Source organism: Xenopus laevis, chromosome 8S, assembly GCF_017654675.1.
Source record: "Xenopus laevis strain J_2021 chromosome 8S, Xenopus_laevis_v10.1, whole genome shotgun sequence".
Classification (NCBI taxonomy): Eukaryota; Metazoa; Chordata; class Amphibia; order Anura; family Pipidae; genus Xenopus; species Xenopus laevis.
Window position 1 is genome coordinate 35,270,081 of NC_054386.1, and position 24,993 is coordinate 35,295,073.

Here is a 24,993-nt window from a genome sequence, read left to right on the forward strand (position 1 = left end):
TTTGGCACATCACCAGGACATATGGAAGCACTACTCTAACAGTGTTTTGCATATCAGCCTAACAAGCCCCAGGCCCCCTCTCCCAGCTTTCTAATGACATTCTCAAGGATGCAATCATAAAAATTGCTTTCCTTGTTTGTGACACAACAACAAACTTGCTGTGTTGGTCAAAAACATACATATATATTTCACTGCAGCTGTCTGCAAAGAGTTTCACGTGAAACAGACATTATGTATTCTTAGGTTACACAATAATGAAATATACAAACGTGGAACCAGTGTATGCAGTGTATTAAGTGCATTAGATTATCTTACTACTATATATGGTGGGCCCATTTGCACACACCCCAGACCTTCAGCAAAGGGAGCAAACACCGGGAGACATCAAAAGAGGCCGGCACAAGCCTGGACCCACAAAGACGTAGAGCCAAAGTAAGATTGTAAAAGGCTCCACAAATAAGAACCAAGGCCTGGCGCATTTCGTATGTACCAAGGACACTTAGTCATAGACTAAACATTGAATACTACATACAAAGTATTTAAAAGAGAAGAAGCCAATGGGAGACAAGTAGGTGGAGCTCCACCTACTTGTGTTCTTGGTAGACACGAAACGCATAAGGCCTTGGTTCTTAATTATGGTGAATAAAATGTAAGCTTTTAACCTTTTACAATCTGACTCCAGCTCTACTACTTTTTGGGTCCAGGATTGTGCCGTACACAATAATGACTAGAGAATTCCATCCCAAGACACATAGAGTATAGTGTCAGGTTACATACATGCTGTTGTACTATAGTAACTCCTTACTATGGAACCTGAGGTATTTCTTATTTTTTCAGATTATCTGCAGGTCTTTCAGCCTCTCTATACAGATAAAAAGCCAAAACCACGAATGAAAAGAACAAAAAGCTGCTGTTAAATAGTGAAAACAAGTCTGGGCCAGGCAGCTGTGTTTAACCCAGCAACCTCTTGAGCCCTGCTATGAAGTACATGTAAATCCTAAGCACACAGAAATGGAGGGAGCTTGTGCGTAGATCTCCTCTCTCCAGCAGAGATTAGAGCCTCATGCTGGCAAGCGCGCACAGCAATAAGCTACCGTGAGCATTCTGTTTCCGAATGGCAAGGTTGCACACATCAATGGTGTTTTGTTGAAGGAACAAGGCCCAGGAGGGGGGAAGCTAGAATTTCATCTCTTTCACAAAAGGGGAACAGTAGCTCCTATGATAGGAGGAGGGGTATTTTGCCAAAAACAATGATATGGAAAAGAAAAGAAACAGTACAACGTATCTGAGTCAAAAGCATTCTTAGGGGAAAGCGGTTTGAGGGACTTAAGTGCCTTCCAAAATAAACAGGATGACATTTAATCAAAATGGTGTTTGGGCAAGTACCAGAAACTTGTAAGTACCCTACCCGGTTACGCCACTACTGTTTCGCTCTCTTATTTTGGCCTTATTTTTCTTGGAGATCTATTCCCACTCACAGATGCTGCTTTATGGACCATTGGTGAAAAAGACATTCACCAGTCTACATCATATGTGGGCACTATTTTCAGTTCACATTTATAGACCTCCCCCCATGCCAAATAAATCAATGGATAACAGAGATACCCATATCACAGTAACCAATTGCAGGAGGTTGGGGCTCATTTGTGGCTATTTCTCATATTCTTTCCTGACCAAACCAGCCCTTTGACTGGATTGTCTAATGATCTGTGGCTAATTCAGCTGCTAGCATCTTGGGTCAAACTGACCAATAAATGCAGAGATCCAACTAGAATGACCAGATCACTGGTAGACCCTTGCAGTCTGTACAACAGTTTAGTTCATAAACAGGAATAGGTATTACTTGTGTCCATAATACCTTACCCAAACGAATGACTGAGCAGGTCCAGTTAAAATAAAAAGCAGATTATGTACCAGAGGGACCCCTGATAGACCTTTTGTTCTTCCCATTACAAAAGACCATTGTACATACCTAGAGTTTTGGTTGAGCAGTTTGGGAGACTTAGTATTTACTGACTGACCATTTGTGCTTGGAGTAAACAAAGGAATAGAACTTTAATGACAGAAGAAACAAAAAACCCAGGGCCTACATAAAGTCACTGAGTGATATGGACAGAAAGACTGACAGGAATTAGGAAAGTCTTTTAATATTCTGACATGGTTCAGTGAAGAGGATCTATGTTTCTATGAATCATGTGCTCACACAGTCTCTGCTTCCCTATTTTACTGAATAATAGCTTGCCCATTAGCTAACGGTTATTGAGATCACTAAGTTTAGGACATATTATTGCATCACTGTGCTATCATTATCAGCCTGTCAAAGCTTGTATTTTATTTGTATGAAATGGCAACTCTGTGTGGCACGACACATTTATATTGTTACAGTAGATCACTCTGGTCTTTAAACTTACTTTCTGAGGCCTCTGGCATGCAGGGTGCTTGGCTCACAGTCTAAAGGATTTATGGGGTAAAATTTCAGACAAATGCTCAGAAATAGCAGTGTTTTCTGCCCGGGCAAAGGGGCATCTAAAACATCCATGAGCCATTATTGATTAAACCGAGATATACTGAATGCATATTTACATTTTTATCTTAAAGGCTGACTGCCAACCCTGACAAACCAGTCTTTTTATCACTCCTGCATTTAAAGGGATAGCACAGTTAAAACTACATTTACAACTTTAACAATTTGCATATACTTAAATGTATAACCACAAGTTATAAAAAGCATTGCATGGTTTTTATTTGGGAAGCTCTCACCTTTAGTCCAGGTTCACCTTGAGGTCCTGGCTCCCCCTTTGCTCCTTGAGGTCCCTGGAATATAACAGGTGTCACAAACTTAAAAAGATGTTTAATTCTAGTCCTTAAAGGGGAACCAAAGCCTTCTTTTAGTTAATATACTGATAATTGTAGAGGTAAAGAGGCAGGAACAGGCAGGCTAGGTGCTTAGTGTTTTTTATTGGCACAACATATTTCAAGCGCAATGTTCTTTATCAAGTGTGTGAGCAGCTAGCCTGCCTGTTCCTTCTTTACCTCTACAATTATCAGTATATTAGCTTGCATCGTGAGTGGGATGCGTTTAAAGGAGTTCAAGACAATATCTCCTCCTGTGTTGGAACCTTACATACTTCTTTTAGTCAATGTTAAGCATTAGGGTGCTGGCAGTGTTAAGTAGCACAAGCAGCCCTATGTCATACTGTGCTACTAAAAAAGTATAGCCACTTTTGATCTGGGCTTTAGCTCTTTTTGAAGGATGTTTACAAGGCTGCTAGTACAGTGTATACAGTTTGAAAGTGGCAACATGTATTTATTTTTGCCTTCCTATCTGCCAGCACTGCTACGAAGTGATGCTTCAGGCAACTACTCTGTAGAGCATCTCTCTGTACTTGTGTTTAGAGTTTTGTGCTCAAAGGATACGTGGCTGAGCCTACAATACAGCAGGATGTAATCATGAACGTGGCTGAATGTTAATGAGATGGGTTTGTTACAGCTTACATACCAGAATGAATCATGCGTGTTGATTAATCTGTATCTCTGAGGTTTGGCAGTGCTTATACGGTCTGTGCTTATAGACAGATCTTTTCTGGAGGTCTGTGCTTTAAACAGACTCTTTCTAAGTATCAGCAGGGACACTGTGGGAGGAGATTGATTTCATTTGTCAAGTCACCCCAAGTGCAAAAAAGGTATATTATTCTGTATTCTATATTTCAACTTCTCCTTCCTCCACATCAGTACTCCCTGGGCTCTTATGGAGAGGAGATTGAACGTTGGATAGCAGCTGGAAGTCAATTTGAACTTCACATGTAGCCACAGAGCCTATTTTATAAAAACACCTTACATATGTATTTTATTGACATGGCAGCAACTATATAGGTGTCAGCCTAGACTCTCATCACGGAACACTGCAACAGTTGTGCCATGATGCCCAGAGCTTAGCTATGATCTTTTATGCTGCAACATTTGGTTTAGGGTCCTTTCAATTCATGCATTTCCCCGAACATTGAACTTGCTATTTGGGTTGTATCTCCTAACTGGTCCTTCATTCTGGATATGGGTGGCCTTGATTTTTGGGACCTGGAGGCTAATTCATGGGTGACAGGTTGTAGTATGCTTTAGCCTAACAATGGTACCCAAGCATTACCTTATTTATAAATGTTGGGTATTCTAGTGCTAAAGAAAAAGTTAAAAAGAAATGTGCACTTCAGCCAGAGTCCAAGCCAAGATATTCTCTCACTCGATTACTTGCAATGCCTTGTATCAAAATAAGGATACAGAAATTACTTTTTAATGGTTTTAACATTTCCCTTCTAAAGTTCAGCTGTTTTAAATAAGCAACAGAGCGCAGAGGCTTTGATTAGGTCAAACAGTGTGTGTCTGAAGAGAGAATGGAGGCATCATTTTGGGTTGCTGGGTGGCTGTGAATTGGTTATGTGGCACTAGGGCAACCAAGGAGCAATTATTCCTTGTCCTGAAAGTTTGTCAACTATTTATACTCTACCTTGTGTCCAATTTCTCCCAAAGCACCTACGGGGCCTTGTGGTCCAACGGGGCCCTAGAAACAAAATTAATTTTTAAAATAAATATATATATATATATCAATGCTGCAAAAATTGGGGCAATGTGTTAGAGTTTCTATGATTTCATTCTTCCATTGCTAGGATGGTATTTCTAGATGGCAGCACTTGTAAGAGAGAGCTTCCAGGCAGAATAAGCTCACTCAGCAGCTAATAATGTTGCTGGGACATTAACAAGCCACCCAGTGGCATTTGGATATACTGGAGTAAGGGCCTGATACGGATCAGTACATGACAAAAAAGGGTATTAGGTAGATAAAATAAAGAGGAGTATTTAGTGCTAGGGATAACATTAAAGTTGGATGATACTTGCTGGATTTCCTGGAATTCCTTTCTCCCCGGGTGGGCCAGAGGATCCTGGTATTCCCTGGAAAATTAACACTTTTTAAGATGATATTCATGATTTATGATGTCTCTAAAATTATATCATTATCTGCATGGACTTACTGGAAAACCATGTGGTCCTGTTAATCCTCTTTCTCCTAGTTTGCCCTGCATAAAAAAAAAAGAGAGGAGAACTAAACCCTAAACATGAATGTGGCTACAATGCTATAGTTTTTATACTGAACTTATTGCACCAGTCTAAAAGATTTCAGCCTCTCAATAGCAGCAATGATCCAGGACTTCAAACTTGTCACAGGTGGTCAACATCTTGGAAAAGTGTCTACAACACTCACATGCTCAGTGGGCTCTGAGCAGCTGTTGAGAAGTTAAGCTTAGGGGTCATCACAAATTATCTCGGAGAAAATTTGGTTGGCCTGTAATATAAGGTGATGCTACAGAGCTGATTATTAAATTCTGATGCTAATTGCACTGGTTTCTGTGCTGAAGTAGTAATTATCTGTATTAATTACTAATCAGTCTTATATTGTGACATTTACATTTTATGTGTACTGTATATTGTGAGTGGGTCCCTAAGCTCAGTAAGTGACAGCAGCACAGAGCATGTGCAGTGAATCAGCAGAAAAGAAGATAGGGAGCTACTGGGGCATCTTTGGAGACACGGATCTTCCCAGCTAAAGGGCTGTGGTTGCCTTGGGCTGGTACAGAAGCCCAAAACATAATGTACACCATTTCTAGTTACTTATTTAGTTAAGCTTTCCTTCTCCTTTAAGGGGGAAAACATTGGTGTCATTCACTTTTTTGACAGGAACAGATCAGAACAGAACATTATACCCTGAACCAGAACCAAATCTCCAAATGCACATGGATGAACTATAAGAGTGACAATAAAGGCCTTTTAGTTCTCCTACCTGCTGGCCAATCAGACCTTGCTTGCCCTGTATGCCAGTAGGACCCTGTAATGATAAGATCAGAATATGCAACGGATCAAATGCAAAGCAGCATGTAAGACAGCATATGTTATAGTTTCATTCAAGTACTACTGCAAATGGCTATATATATATATATATATATATATATATATATATATATGGCAATATACTATATGTGTGAGCTGCAGTCAGTATGTGGTGGAGGGCTCTCTGATTTGGCATGAGTGCAATAACTTCATAACGTATCCAGTCTACCATGACAAAGAACAGCACCTCTGTGGGAATGGAATGCTGGGAAATTCTTATCCTCCATTCACAAACACACACACACCTCCCTAATGCAGGTTCTACTTGTTATGGATAGTGTAGATCTGCTACCTCCCACTCAGCTTGGAATGCTACATATACTATTACAGATGCTAAAGAATGCTAAGTATATACTTGAAAAAGCCATTCCAACTTGCAGCCAATCCATTATTTAACAGGTGCCTCATTCACTCAGATGGTTTTAAAAAGAGAAATTTTAGTGGCCAGTGCCTCTCGTTCTGAAATCTGGGGGCAAAAGTCCCTTTACAACTTTACAATGTCCCATTCATTCATGGACTATGGGAAATGCAGCCAGTGGTTTACGGTGTTTGAACTGTATAGTATTCTGCAACTCATTGCCGCAGTCTGGGCTAAACCGAAACTGCATTACATTGGATAAATTTAAGGGAATCTTAAAAGGGTAGAATATGTTGGACAATAATATTTACACCATATGTTAAGGGGAGATGCATCCGTCTAAGCAATGGGTGAAATGGATTTTATAGATCAGGGGCCATAGAAACTTGTTCACTCTCTATTAGAAGGATGCTAGATTACATTGTGACGTCCACAGCCCAGATCCCATTAAAATTGTGTCCGTAAAGATAAAGGAGATCATGGGTGGCTTAGGGAATTTGCTAATATCTAACCAAACACAATCCCTGTCATACATTCTACCTAGTCATACAATTTCTATGAAAAAGGGAGACTCTGGTAAGGTCTCAATCCCAGGTCATCTGTATATTGAGCTCTGGCTTGTAGCTCCTCATTGTGAGGCTGAGGGACATTAAGAATAATGAGCTGGCTCTATCTGATTGGTTGCTTGTATAGTGAGATTAGATGATTCATGATGGCAGGCTTTTTAAATGGGTTGTTCATCTTAAAATAAATGAGTGATAGTTGAGACTATGCTTTTGGGTTTATTGATTGATTTTATATTATTTGTGGTTTATTAACTAAAACGTTCTTTATTCAGCAGCTATTTGGTTGCTATGGTCCAAATTACCCTAGCAACCAGGAAGTGGTATGAATGAGAAACTGGAAGATGAACAGGTGATTGGCTAAATAGAAATACAAATTATGAAAATAAACAACATACTAAATGACATTCTATAACATAAAACAATTTTACTTGAATGTGAACAACCCTTTAAGGGTTTGCATAGGCACAAGGATAAAAACCCTCATCTGGGAACACAGTGCTAATTTTGGAGACTGCCTGGCATATTTTACCCATAATTAACATTTCCCCCAGAAATTGTTCACATTGCACAAATACAAATACACTGTCCATTTTGGTAAGCTTCATTTACCCTAGTGTTAGTTTGGAGTCCCTTCTGGTGCTGCATCACTTGGTGCAAGTCAGTTGCAGCAACAAACACGACGCACTAACTCACTAAGGGAATTTTGTGCACTAATATTTTTGCAGACTGTGAGCTTGATTGTGTAGCACAGCGCAGCAGCTTTCGTTTATAAACTATCCCCAGTATCAGTAATATTACCTTGTACTAGCCATTCTAGCAAATGTATTTGTTTTAATGTTTCATTGTTTTATGTTCTTGGAGAGAAAGTACCTATAATCGGTTGGGAGGCATGAAGCCTCTTGTTTCAGTTGGTCAAATGACACCTCACTTGCCAAATAGTGTTCCCCAGATTCTTAGTGGCATTGAGAGCAGGGCTGTGATTGGCTCATTGCAGGACATTTACTTGCAGTGTTATTTTGCCATGTCTTTGGGATCATTGTGCTGTCGAGATTTCAACTTTCTCTCAAGGTTCCGCTGCCTGATGCAGGTTCCCTTGCACTGTATTCTTCTTTCTGTTCTACAAGATGCCCAGACCCTGCTCATGAAATGCTGCCCCACTGCCTCATACTGTCTCCACTGTATAACTGTGTAAAGGAAACTGTGTATGGAGCATGGGAGTGACCTTGTTATGATGCTGGAAAATGAGACCAAGTGTAAGAAAGATGTTGGTCGTAGCATAATGCCCTGGGGCTGCTTTTTATCATTACACTATTTAGTAAATTAGAGGAATAAACCAAGGATCAGAACACTTATGCCAGGCACTGTATATAAAATATTCCATCAAAGAGTGTGTGTTTGGTAAAGCTGCTGAGAGCAGAAATTCAATGAAGCTATAGCCCAACACAACCCCTTTTATATCCATCTGTGCTCAGTGCAGAAGCAGGCAGGGCTTTGCTGCCAGAAGAATATACATTGCTGTGTGTTACTAAGTGCCTCGCTCACTCACACAAATGGTAGTGTATAAAAATATTTGTGTTATTATTATATTTATAAAAGGCACTGAAATAAATACTCCTGCTTTCTCCTGGCAGGAGGCTACAGCCATATGAAAAGCTCCTTGTGTCAGAGGGAATGTAGGACTAAATACTAACTCTGGGGCAATCATTACATTAGGGCTGGATGCACATCTCTGTCACACAGCAGCAAGAATTCAAAACAGACCAAAGATTGGCAAAAGGGTTAAACAGCCAGAAATGGTAATACCCAAGCACAAGAGGGTTTGCACCCTAAATACATTGCATTAAAAGCTCCTAAGATATACAAAGCTGCCACCTGTCTGGGCACTTACCTTAGTACCTGGAAGTCCAGGTTCTCCCGCTGGTCCATCAGGGCCTCTAGCACCCTGAAAAACACGAGAGAGAAGATAGAATGAAAACTGAACAGCAGGTGTCACCCTTGTGCTGCTCAAAGCAGCCTTCTAGATGGCCCAAGTCAAAAGCCCCCTTGTCCTGCTATCCTCCCACTTTTAAGTCCTGTTGCTGAAACCCCCACACACATACACACCACCCTCTTCATGTTCGTAGAGGGGAGAAAACGCTTTCAAGAAAACAAACAGCTGCGTCCTTTAACTTGCATCCTCGGGACGGCCCCTGCTCACAAGCTTCCCACTCACTCACAATGGAGCCTGTGATTGCTCTCTGCTCCGTGCCTTTGCCTCGCTCACATTGGAGCAGCCTTTGCTTCTGGAGAGGGATTAGTTACCTGAGCCAAGGGGAGAACTTTAGGGTGCAGAGAGAAGGGTTCACTTCATCCATGAATAGAGGACAGGGGAATGTTGCACAGGCTTAAGGGAAACTTAAACAGAAATCTGCTGCTGCTGGAAAAGCTTAACCCTTTCACTGGCAGAGATGCCTTTCTGCAAGGTGTCAACCATTACCTGGCCTCTAGGCAGTTTCATACAGAAAATGCATAGAATGAATAGAAGGCAGCACAAATGCCCGTCACTTATGACCAACTACATGTGTCCCTGCAGGGTGCTCTCACAGGCAGTGAATGGAGGGGTATGCAGAAGGGGGGGGGGTGTTACTATTTATTTTAATGTGCCAGAGACAATGAAGGCAGGGGTGCAATTCATTATCATCAGTCAGACTAATCAGATTAATGGAATTATTTTCTTGCCTTAAGTATTTTTACTGCAGGATACCAGGAGGGAAATGTCACCTGCTATAAACCTTACAGCATTAAAATACCATTTCCCCAATAGATCCTATGGTTCCAGATTCTCTCTTGATCTACCTAGCAAGTAGCTGACTTTGGGTCAATTTTCTCATCACTACCTCCAGCCCTATTTCAGGTTAAATGGCAGTCCCAACGCTATATACTAGGCTGATTTATATTTATATTAGCTTTATTAGAGGTTCAGATGCATACAGACTATTTGTACCAGCACGCAATATCACTATGTCATATTTAACCCTTTAAATGCCAGGGACTGGTACTTTTATAATAACACCATAGATTTTACAATTGCTGGCCTTTCAATATGTTTTGTGTTAGGGTTGCTGGCCCTTTAAGTCTACACTGTTAGCTTGGAGCTCTAGAAAGTCAACATGAATTGACCAGTCAGTGCCCAGCATCTGAAATCATGAGTGTGATATACAGTTTATTGATTTCCACTATAACACAGATCATACAAGTTCATAGTGTACAGTGGCTGGCTTGTCTATGCTTTTCCCCAGGGCTTACACAGGAGGAACCCATTACACCTTTAAATTACACCTTTAAATACTGTGCACTTTTACATTCAATTTCACTCATACATAAATAGTGGCTTGGCTTCAGCAGAATATGTTCTATAGAAATTCCTTTGACTTAAGCTGTTGGTGCTGCTGTGCCAGACTCGCTAGCAAAGTACCAATAAGCTTTTAGAAATACAATAATTGCATTATTAGTCATTCCTGCTTTATTATTTGATTTTCTTTTTGGTATTATTGAACTTTTTCTTCCAACTGGGTCAAGAATTCAATGTATTTGTCACTAATAGTGAGGATTTATATGTCGGTTTGGGGGGGAACTTCAGGCCAATTGCCTCAGAACATCAGGCCAAATGTACATATAGTGATTTCTTCCTGTGCTGAGCCTACACCTACTAGATTATTAATCAGCATGAAAGTATTAGTTGCTGGTGTAGAGAAGGGAATGAGGATTTACACTTACATCAAGCTTAACATACATTCTGAGGTCAACGAGTTTCTGGAGGGGCCATCACTACCCAACCATCCTCCCTGTGTAGCAAAATAGTAACAGCATAGTCTCAGCATTTCTCTACCCAGTATTCTTATTGGATATAGCAAACCACCACTGCTCTAATAATGAATAGATCATGCAGGAGCTATAAGACTGGGCTGGACAAAGGATGGTGCAGCCGAGTGCTATTACTGTTACTAAACAAGTGGCATGTCTGCTTATGTCTTGGGGCAGAATAAAAAAGAAATATAAAGCAATGGCAGCAGCCAGTTAATTTATTTCTAATATTTATTTTAAAAGAAACGTAGGCCAAAAGATAAATATTAACACAAGTCACCCCATCATGCAGGATCCCTAATCTCCCTGTCCAAGTAGGCACTGGGCTCTGGGTGACAGAGAGAAGATTATCTGGCAGCAACAGAGAGGGAGAAAGCAAAAGAGAGTGAGAGAATGAGTGGGAGAACAAAAGAGAGATAGTGAAAGCGCAATAGAGAGCAAGTGAGTGAAAGAGCAAGAGAGTGAGTGAGTGAAAGAGCAAAAGAGAGTGAGTGAAAGAGCAAGAGAGAGAGTGAGTGAAAGAGCAAGAGAGTGAGTGAGTGAAAGAGCAAGAGAGATTGGGTGAGTGAAAGAACAAGAGAGTGAGTGAGTAAAAGGGCAAGAGAGATAGTGAAGGAGCAAGAGAGAGTAAGAATGAAAGCGCAATAGTGTAAGTGATTGAAAGAGCAGAGCAAGAAAGAGTAAGAATGATAGCACAAGAGAGTGCAAGTGATTGAAAGAGCAAGAGGGAGTAAAGAGTAATAGATTGAGCAAAAGAGCAAGAGTGAGTGAGATAGCAAAAGAATGAGTGAAAGAGCAAGAGAGAGAGCGAGCAAGAGAGTGAGTGAGAGAGTGAGTGAGAGCAAGAGTGAGTGAAAGAGCAAGAGAGAGAGCTAACAAGAGAGTGAGTGAGTGAGAAAGCAAGCAAGAGAGTGAGTGAAAGAGCAAGAGAGAGAGTGATTGAAAGAGCAAGAGAGAACAAGCAAGAGATTGAAAGAGTAAGAGTGAGTGAAAGAGAAAAAGAGAGAGTGAAAGAGCAAGAGAGAATGTAAAAGAGCAAGAGAGCGCGTGAAAGAGCAAGAGTGAGTGAAAGCGCAAGAGTAAGTGAAAGCCCAAGAGTGAGTGAAAGCCCAAGAGTGAGTATAAGAGCAAGAGTGAAAGAGCAAGAGAGCGAGCAAGTGTGTGAGTGAAAGAGTAAGAGTGAGTAAAAGTACAAGAGAGAGTGAGTAAAAGTGTGTGAAAAGAGCAAGAGTGAGTGAACAAGAAAGAGTGAGTGAAAGAGCAAGTGTGAGTGAGAGTAAAAGAGTGAGTGAATGAGGGTAAGTGAGTGAAAGAGCAAGAGGGTGAGTGAGTGAAAGAGCAAGAGGCAAAGTGAGTGAATAAGCAATAGAGAGTAAGTAAAAGGACAAGAGTGATTGAAAGAGCAGAGCAAGAGAGAGTAAAAATCATAATGCAAAAGAGCAAGAGAATGAGCGAAAGAGCAAAAGAGAGTGAAGAGTGAGTAAAATAGCAAAAGAGTGAGTGAAAGAGTAAAAACAGAGTGAAAGAGCAAGAGAGAGCAAGAGCAAGAAAGTGAGTAAGTGAGCAAGAGAAAGCTAACAAGAGAGTGAGTGAAAGAGCAAGAAAGAGAGTGAGTGAAAGAGCAAGAAAGAGAGTGAATGAAAGAGCAAGAGAGAGAGCGAGTGAAAGAGCAAAAGTGTGAGTGAAAGAGCAAGAAAGTGTGCGTTGAAGAGCAAGAGATTGAAAGAGTAAAAGTGAGTGAAAAAGCAAGAGAGAGTGAAAGAGCAAGAGAGATGGTGAAAGAGCAAGAGAGAGAGAGTGAAAGAGCAAGATTAAGTGAAAAAGCAAGAGAGTGAGTGAAAGAGGAGCAAGGGTGAAAGAGCAAGAGAGAGAGCAAGAGAGTGAGATTGAGTAAAAGTGCAAGAGAGTGAGTGAAAGTGCAAGAGAGTGAGTAAAAGAACAAGTGAGTGAACAAGAGTAAAAGAGTGAGTGAACGAGTAAGAGACTGAGTGAGTAAAAGAGAAAGAGAGAGTGAGTGAAAGAGGAAGAGGGTAAGTGAGTGAAAGAGCAAGAGGGTAAGTGAGTGAAAGAACAAGGGGGTGAGTGAAATCGCTATCGTGACAGACTGAGCGGTTGAAAGAGCAGAGCAAGAGAGAGTAAAAATGAAAGAGCAAGAGAGTGTGAGTGATTGAAAGAGCATGATTGAGTGAAAGAGCAAAAGAGTGAAAGAGCAAGAGAGAGAGTAGGTGAAAGCGAAAAAGTGAGTGAAAGAGCAAGAGAGTGTGAGTGACAGAGCAAGACAGAGCGAGCAAGATATTGAAAGAGTAAGAGTTAGTGAAAGAGCAAGAGAGAGAGAGTGAAAGAGCAAGAGAGAGAGAGAGTGAAAGAGCAAGAGAGAGAGAGTGAGTAAGAGCAAGAGAGTGAAAGAGCAAAAGAAAGAGTGGATGAAAGAGAGAGAGTGGGTGATAGAGCACGAGAGATAAAGATCAAGACAGAGTGAGCAAGAGAGTGAAAGAGCAGGAGAGAGAGTGAAAGAGCAAGAGAGTGAGTGAAAGCAAGAGTGAGAGAAAGAGCAAGAGAGTGAGTGAAAGAGCAAGAGAGTGAGTAAAAGTGCAAGAGAGAGTGAGTGAATGAAAAAGAGCAAGAGAGAGTGAGTGAGTGAGTGAGCAAAAGAAAGGCATGACTACAAGTCAGAAAAAATGCTACTGTGTAGATCTTAAGATTTTGTCTGCGGCCTCAATTCGTCATAGGGCCAGTGCACAATCAGACTGCCACTTGACTTCTTCTGACTTCTGACTCTTTCCACCTTTCAAAAAGGGGTTCACTGATCTAAAAACCAAAAGCTCTGTAAGGATACAAATTTATTTGTAGCCTCTCCTATTCATATTCCAGTCCCTTTTTCAAATCCATGCATGGTTGCTATGTTAATTTGGACCCTAGCAATTGGATTGCTGAAATTGCAAACTGAAGAGCTGATGAATAAAAAGCCAAATAACTCAAAAACCACAAATAATATAAAATGAAAACCAATGGCAAATTGTCTCAGAATCACACTCTACATCATACTAACACTTAATGTAAAGGTGAACAACCCCCTTTAAGAAAATCACATTGAATGTTACATACCATCAAGTGCCACAGTGCTATTAACTGAACTAGAGAAGTCCTGCTATCCTGTATGGTTATTATTATATACTTTACAAGCCCCTTTAGTTTTACCTCCCAGTCACTGCCAAAGAGGAGAGTCACATTCTGATCCAATAACAGTTTTAGCAGCGAGTAGTTTTCTGAGATTATTTGCAATGAGGCTGGAAACAGGCAGAAGAGGATGGCTAATTATTCAGTATAAAGAATGAAAAGAGTGGCCCATGCAAAAGATACTCAGTTTCTGGTGTGATTAGTATGTATGCCAGGGGACAGGACAGTGGCTGGCAGCTATAAAGGGTTCTCCAGACTTCCAAAATTTTGCTGTAAATGCCTCTTCACCATATCTGTACCATGCACAGTATTTCCTGTGGGATCTCAGCATGGGCAGGCTTTGGAAAGGTGCCAGAAGTCAGTAGCCTCAGGGGAATGTATGGATGTCTGAAGTGGGAAACATGACTGGAATGTCTCAGTGACCTCCAGCTGGTTCTCTGGCCTGGACACCCTGTTCCTTTGGGCTTGTGAAAGCTTTGCAGAAGCTAACTGAACTCTATGCTTCTGATATCGCTGCTATACAGTCATCCATAACAGTACTTCCACATAGATAGATAGATAGATAGATAGATAGATAGATAGATAGGTACCTGAAGGAAACACAATATCATATGTATCCTGCATGTTGGCCTTCAAAATACTTCTGGGTCCTACCAGTAAATGAAACTACAGTACACCTGTACTCTATAGCTGACCTCCCCCTGGGTGTGGTTGTTATCATAAATTACAGTATGTCACTAGTCCCAAGACTGTTTGATTAATCACTGGAACTTTTTGCTTCCGATCTTAAAAAAGATAATGACGGCTGTCTGCACTGGAATAATTTGTCCCAGCAGGGATTTAATTGTCTAAATCCTTTCTCCCCTACATGCAATGCACATCTGGGACAAAGGATTTGAATGGCTGATTCAATGGGACATCTCTGGGTCACAAGACTAAATATGGGGCCTCTATAACAATATTTTAAGAAGTATTCTGTTCGGTCAGCAACTTTACCCAACTTTGTCCATAGTTTTAGTGATCCTCAATCATCCACTAGGGATTGCTCTTAATTAAGAGCATGCAGTAATTCTCACTAAAGCTGGCCATAGATGTAAAGATTTTTAAAAGATCCGATCGTCATCGTGAGACCACAATTATCTCGAAAACGATCCTCTGAAAGTTTTGCTCATATCAACAAAATCAACTAAACAAACCAATTTGCCAGGAAAACAAAGGGGAGCTGCAGTGGCGGAACTACCGGGGGAGCAGGGGGTGCGAGCGGGCCAGGGCACCCCCTCAGGGCCCCCCGGCAGTCCGTTAGCCGCTGAAGATGCGGCCAAATGCGGCCGTACGGAGGGGGCGGGGCCCGGTTGCGCGTCACACACCAGGGCCCACCCCCCTTAACGAACGCTACTAGGGGGGCTGCCTGCTTGGCCCTGCAAACATAGATAGATTGCACTGGGACCGATAAAGATTTTTTAACCTGCCCGATCAATTTCCTGTCCGATGTCGGCCGAAAAATTGTAAGATGTTCGATCGTTCGAATCCCACTAACCGCACGATAATTTCGAAAGATTGGTCGGACTTCGCTAAAATCGGTTGTTCGGCAAGAGAAATCTTTGCGTCTATGGGGACCTTAAGGGGGTAAGGTTAGGTGAAGAGGGGTTGATGCAAAATATGACCTTAGATGCTCAGAGTGCAACAATACGCTACTCACAAGTCAAAGTATATGGGACAGACTAACAAATCCCATTTTAGGATACTGATAGTTTTGCAGGTCTCCAATATGTCCTTGCACACCATTCACAGAAATATTAAAGGGGTGGTTCACCTTTAAGTTTACTTTTAGTATATTACAGAATGCCTAATTGTAAGCAACTTTTCAATTGGTCTTCATTATTTATTATTTTTTATAGTTTTGAATTATTTGCCTTCTTCTGACTCTTTCCAGCTTTCAAACAGATGTAAAAAAATCTAAAAACAAATGCTTTGTAATGCTATAAATGTATTGCTACTTCTCCTATTCATAATTCTGTCTATTATTCAAATCAGGTGCATGGTTGCTAGGGTAATATGGATCCTAGCAACTAGATAAAAAGCTAAATAACTCAAAAACCAAAAATAATAAAAAATGAAAACCAAATGCATTGTCTCAGTATATCACTCTCTACATTGTACTGAAAGTTAGCTCAAAGGTGAACAATCCCTTTAAGATGGAATCGAATGATAGAATGAGCACTGTAGCACTATCATATGTGTTCAGCAGCTGCTTTTTGCATTCTAGAATTCTACAATAATAAAACATACAAATTCCCCAATGTTTATAGTATATTCAGGCAGGATAAGAGACAGCAGGATAAGAGATTGCGTAAAGATTTGCACTCAATGCCATGTTTGCTATTATTTCATGGCTGTATTTGATAAAAATCCAATATTGTGAGGCACAGACTTTAAATCTGTGAATTGTGGCAAATGCCAGAGGGGCTGCTGTAAGATGCTATAGACAGTCAGTATGTATTGGACTGGTGGGTGCTGTTTGGGCTTCTGTGTTCTTGCAAAGTCAGGGCCTATTTTCTATCCCAGTCCAGGCCTGAATGTTGTCATACGAAGAGGTGTAGGAAGACCTTGGCCATGCTGGGCATCATTCTTGGAGGGCCACAAGGCTCCGCCCTGATCAGTGGTATCTCTGTACAGGCAAAGGTCACTGCTGGCTCTATGCCTTTGTTAAACCATTTGTGTCTGGTCACATCCCCATCACATCAAACTCCTTGCCCATAAGCCATGCTTATCTTGTTGTTAGTTGACTGTGATCCCACAGGAAGGCTACAGGAGGTTAAAGAAAGACTCCAGCACATGAAATGAGTACAGATAGAGGAAAATATTGGCGAATCAGTCATACAGCCATCGTTCCAAGAATATCTAGGGCAGCAAATAAATATTCCCTACAAATCTCACTCTAACTGACGTTAAGCCTAAGACTCCCCTGCCACTGCTTCCTCCAGGAATCCAGACTCACAGTTTAGGAGCCACTGCTAATATGCAATGCTCATTTTAAAATACATTTATATTAGATTTTATCTGACAACAGTGAAAGCAAACTGCGTACACTAGGCTAGTGCGTTCACATTATCCCATGTAGTGAGCTTGCCAATGATTCATTGCCCCAGAAACATGCCTTGGTGTGCCGTATAACTTTGCTGCAGGAAACCATATCAACCTATGCAATCTATTCTCCAGTCAAACAATGCTGTGAGAATGATAGATAATATCAGTCTGACATCGAGTAGAGTTTGTTTGAGGAGAAACCGCTGCATTGCTAGGTGAGGATTTATGGATTTATGCATGCCAAAAGCCTCTGATCAAGGACCTGGGGTTGACCTACTGGGAAGATTTTAGCAGCAGATGTGTAATTTGCTTATGAATAAGTCCCAAAAAAAGAACAAACTGTAAACCCTACAAAATATGATCATTATGCTATCCAGACGACTGCATGTGCTAGAAAAAACAAAGTCTCATGTAAGAGAGGTAGCCCACTGTAAAGCTATGCTCAGAACACCAGAATCTTCTTTATCATCATGATCCTCATCAGCCTGAAAATATTCTACAGCAAATATGGCACCTCTGTTCCACAAAGACCAGTTCAGACTGCCTGGCAAGTCAGGTTGAAAGAAGACATCTGACTATTCAATTGCCTTTGGCAGTGTCTTTATGCTCCTCCAGCAAGAAAAGGCCTTAATGGTGGAAACTGGGAAACCAATCGACCTGTCAGCCTGTCAAGAAAAACCCAACCAAATATGCAGAGAACTCTCGGTTAATCTGGTGGCTCTGGAAAACACTCAGGAACAGTGTGGTCAACATTAACAAGACTCCTTATTCTTACTGAGATCAGCAAAAGATTTTATTACTACATTTCTGCCGATTCTGACTCAGTAAGTTATTTTTGTTTCCAGTGGAATTGAGTCAGTACTATCCTCTGGGCCAGTGCCAAACATAAAAAAATCACTAACAATAACGCAGGAAGACAGACTATTTTTAGACAAGAAGCTGAAATGACTCATGGAAATGAAGTATTGGCGCCCTGCTTTTATACTGGGCACGGGCCTTGGTGCATATGTCGTTAATCTGTCATTGCGCTTCATTTGTATTCTGTATTTGGGCTCAAATATATAAACTAACATGATATCTTGCCTTGTATGGCTATTCTATAGCTTTGTAAGAAGAATATCACCCAATATACAATGATATACAAAAAAGAAATGCAACCAATAATAGTACGTACAATACAGTATCTGCTGGCAAATCACTAGCAACTGCCTCTTTAGCCATCACACCATGACTACTCAACTTGACAACCATAATCCAGTGGACCTTGTAAGATGAGGTCTACATCACTCTCTTTTAGGCTATAATGATACCTCTCCTGCTACCATAGCTCTATATAGTAAAAAGCACCCTTAGAAAATGAATGCAGCCGTTTTAGATGGTTCCATTTCAGGATAAATTCAGACTGCTGGGCACCAGAATTACTATGATTAGCAGGGATATTCCTAAACCTATAAAATATCATTACCTGTACCTAGGTAAAATGACTTTAGATGCAAATAAATGTCACTCAAGTATTGACCAGAAGTGCCTCTAATAGGCCTGTATTCTAGTGCTGTCAGAGATGGAGACACTAATGGAGCGCACTTTGAAACTTGGTTTAATAAATGTCCATTATCCTAAAGACGTGGGAGCATTTGCAAAGATATGACATGAATAGTCAATATTCCAGATTACCTTGCCTTAGTTATAAAGTACAAAATGTGACTGAAATTTCTTTTCTAGGGCACCCAAGTGATGCTTTTGCTGGATTTGCTCAATAGCATATTTGACTTTTTAGCATCCATTTTTATGGGGTGCTTTAAAGTGCACTGGCAACTACACACTGACCACCTGTTTTGCTGCACAGCGAACCCCTTCATCCTCTCCACATAATCTAAACAGGGTAAGTGCCACCCACTTAAGTGGGTCTTTGCCCAGACTTAAAATGGTCCTGTGTGCATGTGAGACAATGGCTGCTTAGGCAAGGCTTTAAATGCTTTTCCTTCTGTCTCTCTTCATTTCTTATGTTGCTCCAGAAACAATACATTGTAATAAAGATGTTCAGCTGATAAGACCACAAAGACAATCCCAAAGCAAGGCAAAGCGTGACATTTATCACAATTTCTGGTTTGAGCTTGGGGGAAATGATATATTTCTAATGTAGAAGGAAAAAGAGCTAATGTTTTTAATGCTAGCTACTTATATCTCAGGCTCAGGACCGCAGATGGCAAATCATTGCACACTAATGAACTGACTAAATGCAAGATCATGGAGCTCTGCTGGAAATCATCTCATTTCTGTTTCTTTTTCATTTCTTTTAGAAATTATTCAACTCCCATTGCACCAATTCAACTGCCACCACTATGAATTGCTGCTTATACAGAAACTAATCTAAACACCCCCTTGATGGGACCCCCAACTAACATCATTGATTGGCCACAGGCCACTGCCCCTACTGTGATAAAGCCTTCCTTGAGCAAATGCTGACATCCCTTCCAGCAATGACATCACTATGGGAAACAACTAGCTTTATGTGGCAGTCTTGTTCTCATTCTGCCTGTCTGTGCAAAAAAAAACACAGCTCTTGTGCAGCAAGCAACTACCAACGACACGGGAATAGCATCCCTTTTATATGCTATTTTATGCCAGATCTGGTACATTTCCATCTTAGATACAAATGTCCTACCTGAAAAGAAGCCAATAAAGGTTAAAGACTGTAATTGGAAGCATATGTTGGTGCAATAAAAGATATCATTCAGCTCTAGTGCATTCCATCTCTCTACTTGTGCCTCATTATTAAGTCACATCTGAGCTTCAGAATCCTGAGCCACTGGAGATTAATCCTTTGCCTGTCATAAATCTTTCAGGCATTTCTTTCTGAGCCAGTTACCTTTTCCTTCTACTGCAATTCCTGTGGTATGCTTTCATCCCCTGTATTCCCATAGTGAGAGCAACAATGGGGCACAGTATCTGGAGTGGAGTGCTCTGGCTGGTGCCTAGAAAACTGGATGCACCTCTCAAGACTTCAGGCTCATGAGTCGAGTCATTTTACACTGCTGCAAAACTATTTCCTTCATGGAAGCGCGGGGAAATTCACGAGTCTCCACAGATGTTTTATTTACACTTTATTTACATGTGTGAATACTTTATGTGTGCTACTAAAGGGAAAATATGCCCATTTATAGGTATATATGTTTACATTTACTTTGCCTTTTTTTTAATGGCTTTCGGCTAGCCATAATGACAGATGATTTAGTTTATGGAGTTGTTTCTCTGCATATTTACTCATTCAGATATGTGGGAGCAGCCTGGAAACCTTGTCCAGAGAGGAACAAAACAATGTCTCCAGTGTCCATGTATGGAAAGAGATTTCTCAGCTTGGTGCAGGAGTGATTGCTTTCCATGCTGGCTGTTTATCTGGGTTGCTTGATTAGGTGTGTGGGATACACTTGTGTTTATAGCAATGGGAGGGATAAGGAGAGACTTCAGAAGGCACCCTGAGAATAGGATGTCAAATCACCTAGTTCTGGTCCACACTGAGGCCTATTTATCAGCACTGGCAAATCTGCACCCACTCAGTGATCCATGGCAGCCAGTTAATTGTTTGCTGTTATTGGTCTACCTACGGCAGACTGAACAAAGCTAATTATTGATTGGTTGCTATGGTTTCCTGCCCAGGTACAAATTTGCCCAGAAATGCGTTCAATGCACTCAACTCGGTTTTATCATACAATGACCTATGTCACAGGACTATCCATATCAAGACTATTAGGTGGCCTTTTATGGACCTCAATCTGCTCAAGAGCTCCACGAACATCTATTTCATATAATAAGATAATCTAGCTGTGAAATATGTGCTATGTTACTGCATGGGAAAAGTTGGGACAGCACTGATCTCGTACTTTCCTCATATTCAGCAAACAGAGTCAGAAATGTTTCCTCTTATTTGTGTGCTTCTGCACACAAATAATCACCCCAGTCCACACAACCACTTGGGGAACACACAGGATTTTTCCTTAATGCACACACGCATTATTTAATATTGGATCAATCTGCACTTACAACTTTTAAATAGTGAATATAGGTCTATACAGCACACACAAGATCAGAAAATTGTTGGGCATCACAATCACTACGGCTTATGGCTGATAAAACTGTGTTCTAGGCTAGCCCCAATCAAGGACAGCAGCATACCCAAACATTTTCATTGCAAATAAAAGTTAGTTTGCACCACAATCAGTACTGTGCACTGTACACACATAAAATAAAAATTATGAACTTGTAATTATGCACTTGTTATCTGGAATTATACATTATGAGGGCAATCTGTGGTCATTTATGTGTATGGGGTTCTAAAGCATGTGTTTTTCTTGGTTAAATTAGAACTAAATAGAGAGCAAATTATGAGGAAAAAACCCTTGCCCTGGGCTCAGACAAATGTTGAACAGATATTTAAAACTTGGATTCAAGACCAGCTGTTGGAAGTATAGTTGTTCTACTTACCCTGCGCCCTTTTGGTCCACGCACACCCGGAGAACCCCTTGACCCAGGCGTACCCTGATAAATAGAATACAGATATTTAAAGCATGACATGTATACTGTAAAATTATAATTCATATATTGTTCCCATTTTACGACTTGTTGAGTTAAAATACCAACAGGAGTACAGGATCATGGCACGTGTGAACATTTAGTGCACTTCCCCAATGCTCATGGGAAACTGGTAAGGTAAATAGGTCACAGAACAACTGTTGGACCAGAAGTGGGCACTTTGAACTGAAATGTGAAAACCTCTGCTCTAGGGGTAATGTCTGTCTTTCTGGAAAGGTCATGCTAGCTTGAATTTTGCATTATGTTTTGTTTACTAACTATTTTGGTCAAGCAGACTAAGGCCAAAGATGAGAAATCATATTGTACCAAAATCAAGCTTACCGGTGGTCCAGGAGGACCAGGAGAACCTGGAGGTCCTGGGTTTCCGGGATGACCCTGCAATAAAAATAAGCATATTATTTTCTTGCCTAACCTATATAAAAGCACTGCTCTGAGTAATATGAAAACACACTCTGGGCCAACCAATGAACATTAAGTCTTCGCTCTCATGATAAAGAGAGACGATTACACTCGCTATAGGTCACTAAGACAAGACTATAGAGCTGAGCTGAACAGTAAGCATTGTAAAATAGAAAGCCAGAGGGTGCAGTGCAAATGATGCACTAAATTAGTGCTAATACAGGCCTAATATAAATATTGTGCATATGTCTTCACTTCCAATCAGAGCTTCCTTAAAAAAGCTCAATTTATGGGATCCTTTATAAATCATCTGGTAATCTGGCCAGCCAACCCAAGCTTTCTGTAATGCTCTAAAAAGCCCATTCCTATACTTCAACAAAAAAAAAACACATCCGATGTTAATATTTAGCATGAATTTTAATTAGTACTCAAATAAATTCAGATTATTAGAAGCGGTCATAACTGAATGGTGAAGTGTTTTGGCCTCTGCCCCCTATGACAGGGTTTGGGTACATCCTCACTAGGAAACCAACATCGTTTTTTTTAATTTTCCAAGTATTAAATATATGTGAATGTTATGATAGCTTTGCAGTAAATCAAGTCCAAATTTTAAATAGCCTTAATGAGCAGTAATTATGTTACTTTTCAGGCCTCTGGTAATTATGCAGTTGTGTACATGTTGTTGTGTCACATCAATTAATGAAGCACTTTAGTTAGTGGCACCTTTAACCTGGTCAGTAAAAACAAAATACAAATTGAACCATATGTCTTATAGAGGTGGACTCCACACAACCTTCCTGGTTATAACTTGGCTTACACATCATGCCACATACTGGCATCATGCCCTCTCCAAGTTTGCATGGAAAATGGTTAGGTGTAAGTACCATGCATCCTTACATTACATTTTTCTCGTGATCAATGGCTAGCATGGAACAGCAATCTGCTATTTTATATTATTATTATCTGTTTATATTGTGTCTCCAGCTCAAGCACAGGCATATGATGTCTTCACAACAATCCCAGAAGCAAAGGTATAAAGCTTTAGAACATAAAACCTTAATACCAGAATTAAGTTCCCTGAGCTTCTGTCTGTAGAATCCCTGTGTGTATGTGAATATGATACTGGTATGGGATCCAATAAACTCCAAATTATTGAAAGGCCATCTCCCATAGACTCTATTTTAAGCAAATCATTTAAATATTTTACAATTATTTCCCTTTTCTCTGTAATAATAAAACAGTAGTTTGTACTTGATCTTATATATAATTAATCCTTATTAGAGGCAAAACCTATTGGGTTTAATGAATGTTTAAGTGACTTTTTAGTAGACAAGATATGGAGATCAAAATTATGGAAAGATCCCTTAGCCTGGGAACTCCAGGTCCTGAGCTTTCTGGATAATTGGCTCATACCTGTACACATATAACTGAATAAAAAAAGGTAGCATTCACCATTTCATGTCATTACCAATGACACAGAAAACTTGCATGCAGTACATTCCATCATTAGACATGGAGCAAATAGATGTACAAAGACTTATATAACAAAAGCATTATATTTACCCCATTTTCTACGGCAGAAATTCTTTGTCTAAATTTGTTCCACTGACTTGCACTGAGCATAGCTGAGCTTTGCCCAACTACACCTTATATACAGTAAATAAAATTAGAATGTTTTAAAAAAAATGCACGGGTTCCTCAGCTGTCTGTATACATTGTGTATAAATTTTGCACCATTTGCAGTTGGTTGGTGAATGCTGGGGACATTATTGGGTTTCTGATGGAAGAGTAAAGGCATTTAGTGAAAGAATGAATTCCAGTGCATCTCTTTAGCTGCACCGCACCTTTTTTAAAAAACTAATTCTACCCTGTGGCTCATCCAAGACTCTTAAAGCAGTTTTAAAAGGAGGCCATTCAGCAGGAGCCTTGTGCTTGCAGGAAATACCTGGTCCAAACAAACATAAACATGCTGGGTGGGGGAAAAACAGGGTAATTACAGTAAATAAAACTCCAAAGCAAATCTCCAGCAAGTAAGACGTCAGTAGACATAGGTACCCAACCGCATACAAAAAATACACTCCCCTAAAGAAAACAGGGAAATCTAAACTCGCCTCTAAACAGACGGTTCCAGCTTCACACACACACACACAGGCAGCCACCAAACTGGACATTATCTTGGCACAGAAAATAAGCAACTGACCAATGTGAGTTTTTCCCAATTTGAAGCTCTCTAAGCATATATGATCATAGACTATTTATCACAAGAAGGGCCTAGCAGTAGAAGCAAATAGGCAGATGTTTAGGGTGAGAGGAGAAATGTTGAGGTTTAAGTGTATCATTGTCGACAGATACTGCTTTTTGCTAGTGAATGACACTCACAAGTGGTTCAAATAGCCAGACCCTGAGAGGGTTGCAATAAATTACCAAACTGCTTGTACCCAAGCCCTTGTCATACTGATTAATAGGCTACTTAGTATCTATAAGCTGATGTCACACAGAGTGGTTTCACTGCTGGCATATAAATGCCCCAAACCACCAGTACCGCCATCAATTGACTTTAATGGACATAATTGGTCTGAAAACATACATTAGAACATTTTTGGGCTGAGAACCGCCTGTATTTAAACATAAAGCTGTATATTTCCCACATGTCATGCTAGCCTTAAGATCAGTTTTGATCAGCCTACACAAAGCTGGTTTATTCCATGGTTTCTGTAGCTGCCGCCCCTGATGCAGACTAACACTATGCTTTGTGTCATATTCTTGCATTATGTTAATTCTTCTATAGCAGACTTGTAGCGTTACCTGTGAATGAGCAAAATGGATGATAGAAATAGGTGTGATAGTGCAGATCATTGCCTTACCATTGATCCCTTTTCCCCTGGTGGGCCTGGATTCCCAATCCCTCCACGGTCTCCCTAAAACCAAAAACAAACACGTCAACAATAACAGCACCACACATCAGCTTATTTACTACAACGGTGGGGGGTGCCTGTTAATACTTTTCCCTAGGTACAAAATGGATTAACCATGTTGTTT

At 40.5% G+C, this 24,993-nt stretch overlaps 1 protein-coding gene across 2 annotated transcripts in view; it reads right to left on the bottom strand.

Annotated features, from left to right (window-relative positions):
* The window catches only part of col27a1.S (collagen, type XXVII, alpha 1 S homeolog), a 162,274-nt gene that overhangs the window by 39,967 nt on the left and 97,314 nt on the right, over window positions 1-24,993 (bottom strand). For both annotated transcript variants that reach the window (XM_018232747.2, XM_018232746.2), the window contains exons 26-34: window positions 24,819-24,872; window positions 21,877-21,930; window positions 21,448-21,501; window positions 8,747-8,800; window positions 5,828-5,872; window positions 5,022-5,066; window positions 4,888-4,941; window positions 4,499-4,552; window positions 2,761-2,814 (exon numbers count right to left, since the gene is read on the bottom strand). In XM_018232747.2, the coding sequence (XP_018088236.1) occupies window positions 2,761-2,814; window positions 4,499-4,552; window positions 4,888-4,941; window positions 5,022-5,066; window positions 5,828-5,872; window positions 8,747-8,800; window positions 21,448-21,501; window positions 21,877-21,930; window positions 24,819-24,872 (468 nt within the window). The remainder of the gene's footprint in view (window positions 1-2,760; window positions 2,815-4,498; window positions 4,553-4,887; window positions 4,942-5,021; window positions 5,067-5,827; window positions 5,873-8,746; window positions 8,801-21,447; window positions 21,502-21,876; window positions 21,931-24,818; window positions 24,873-24,993) is intronic.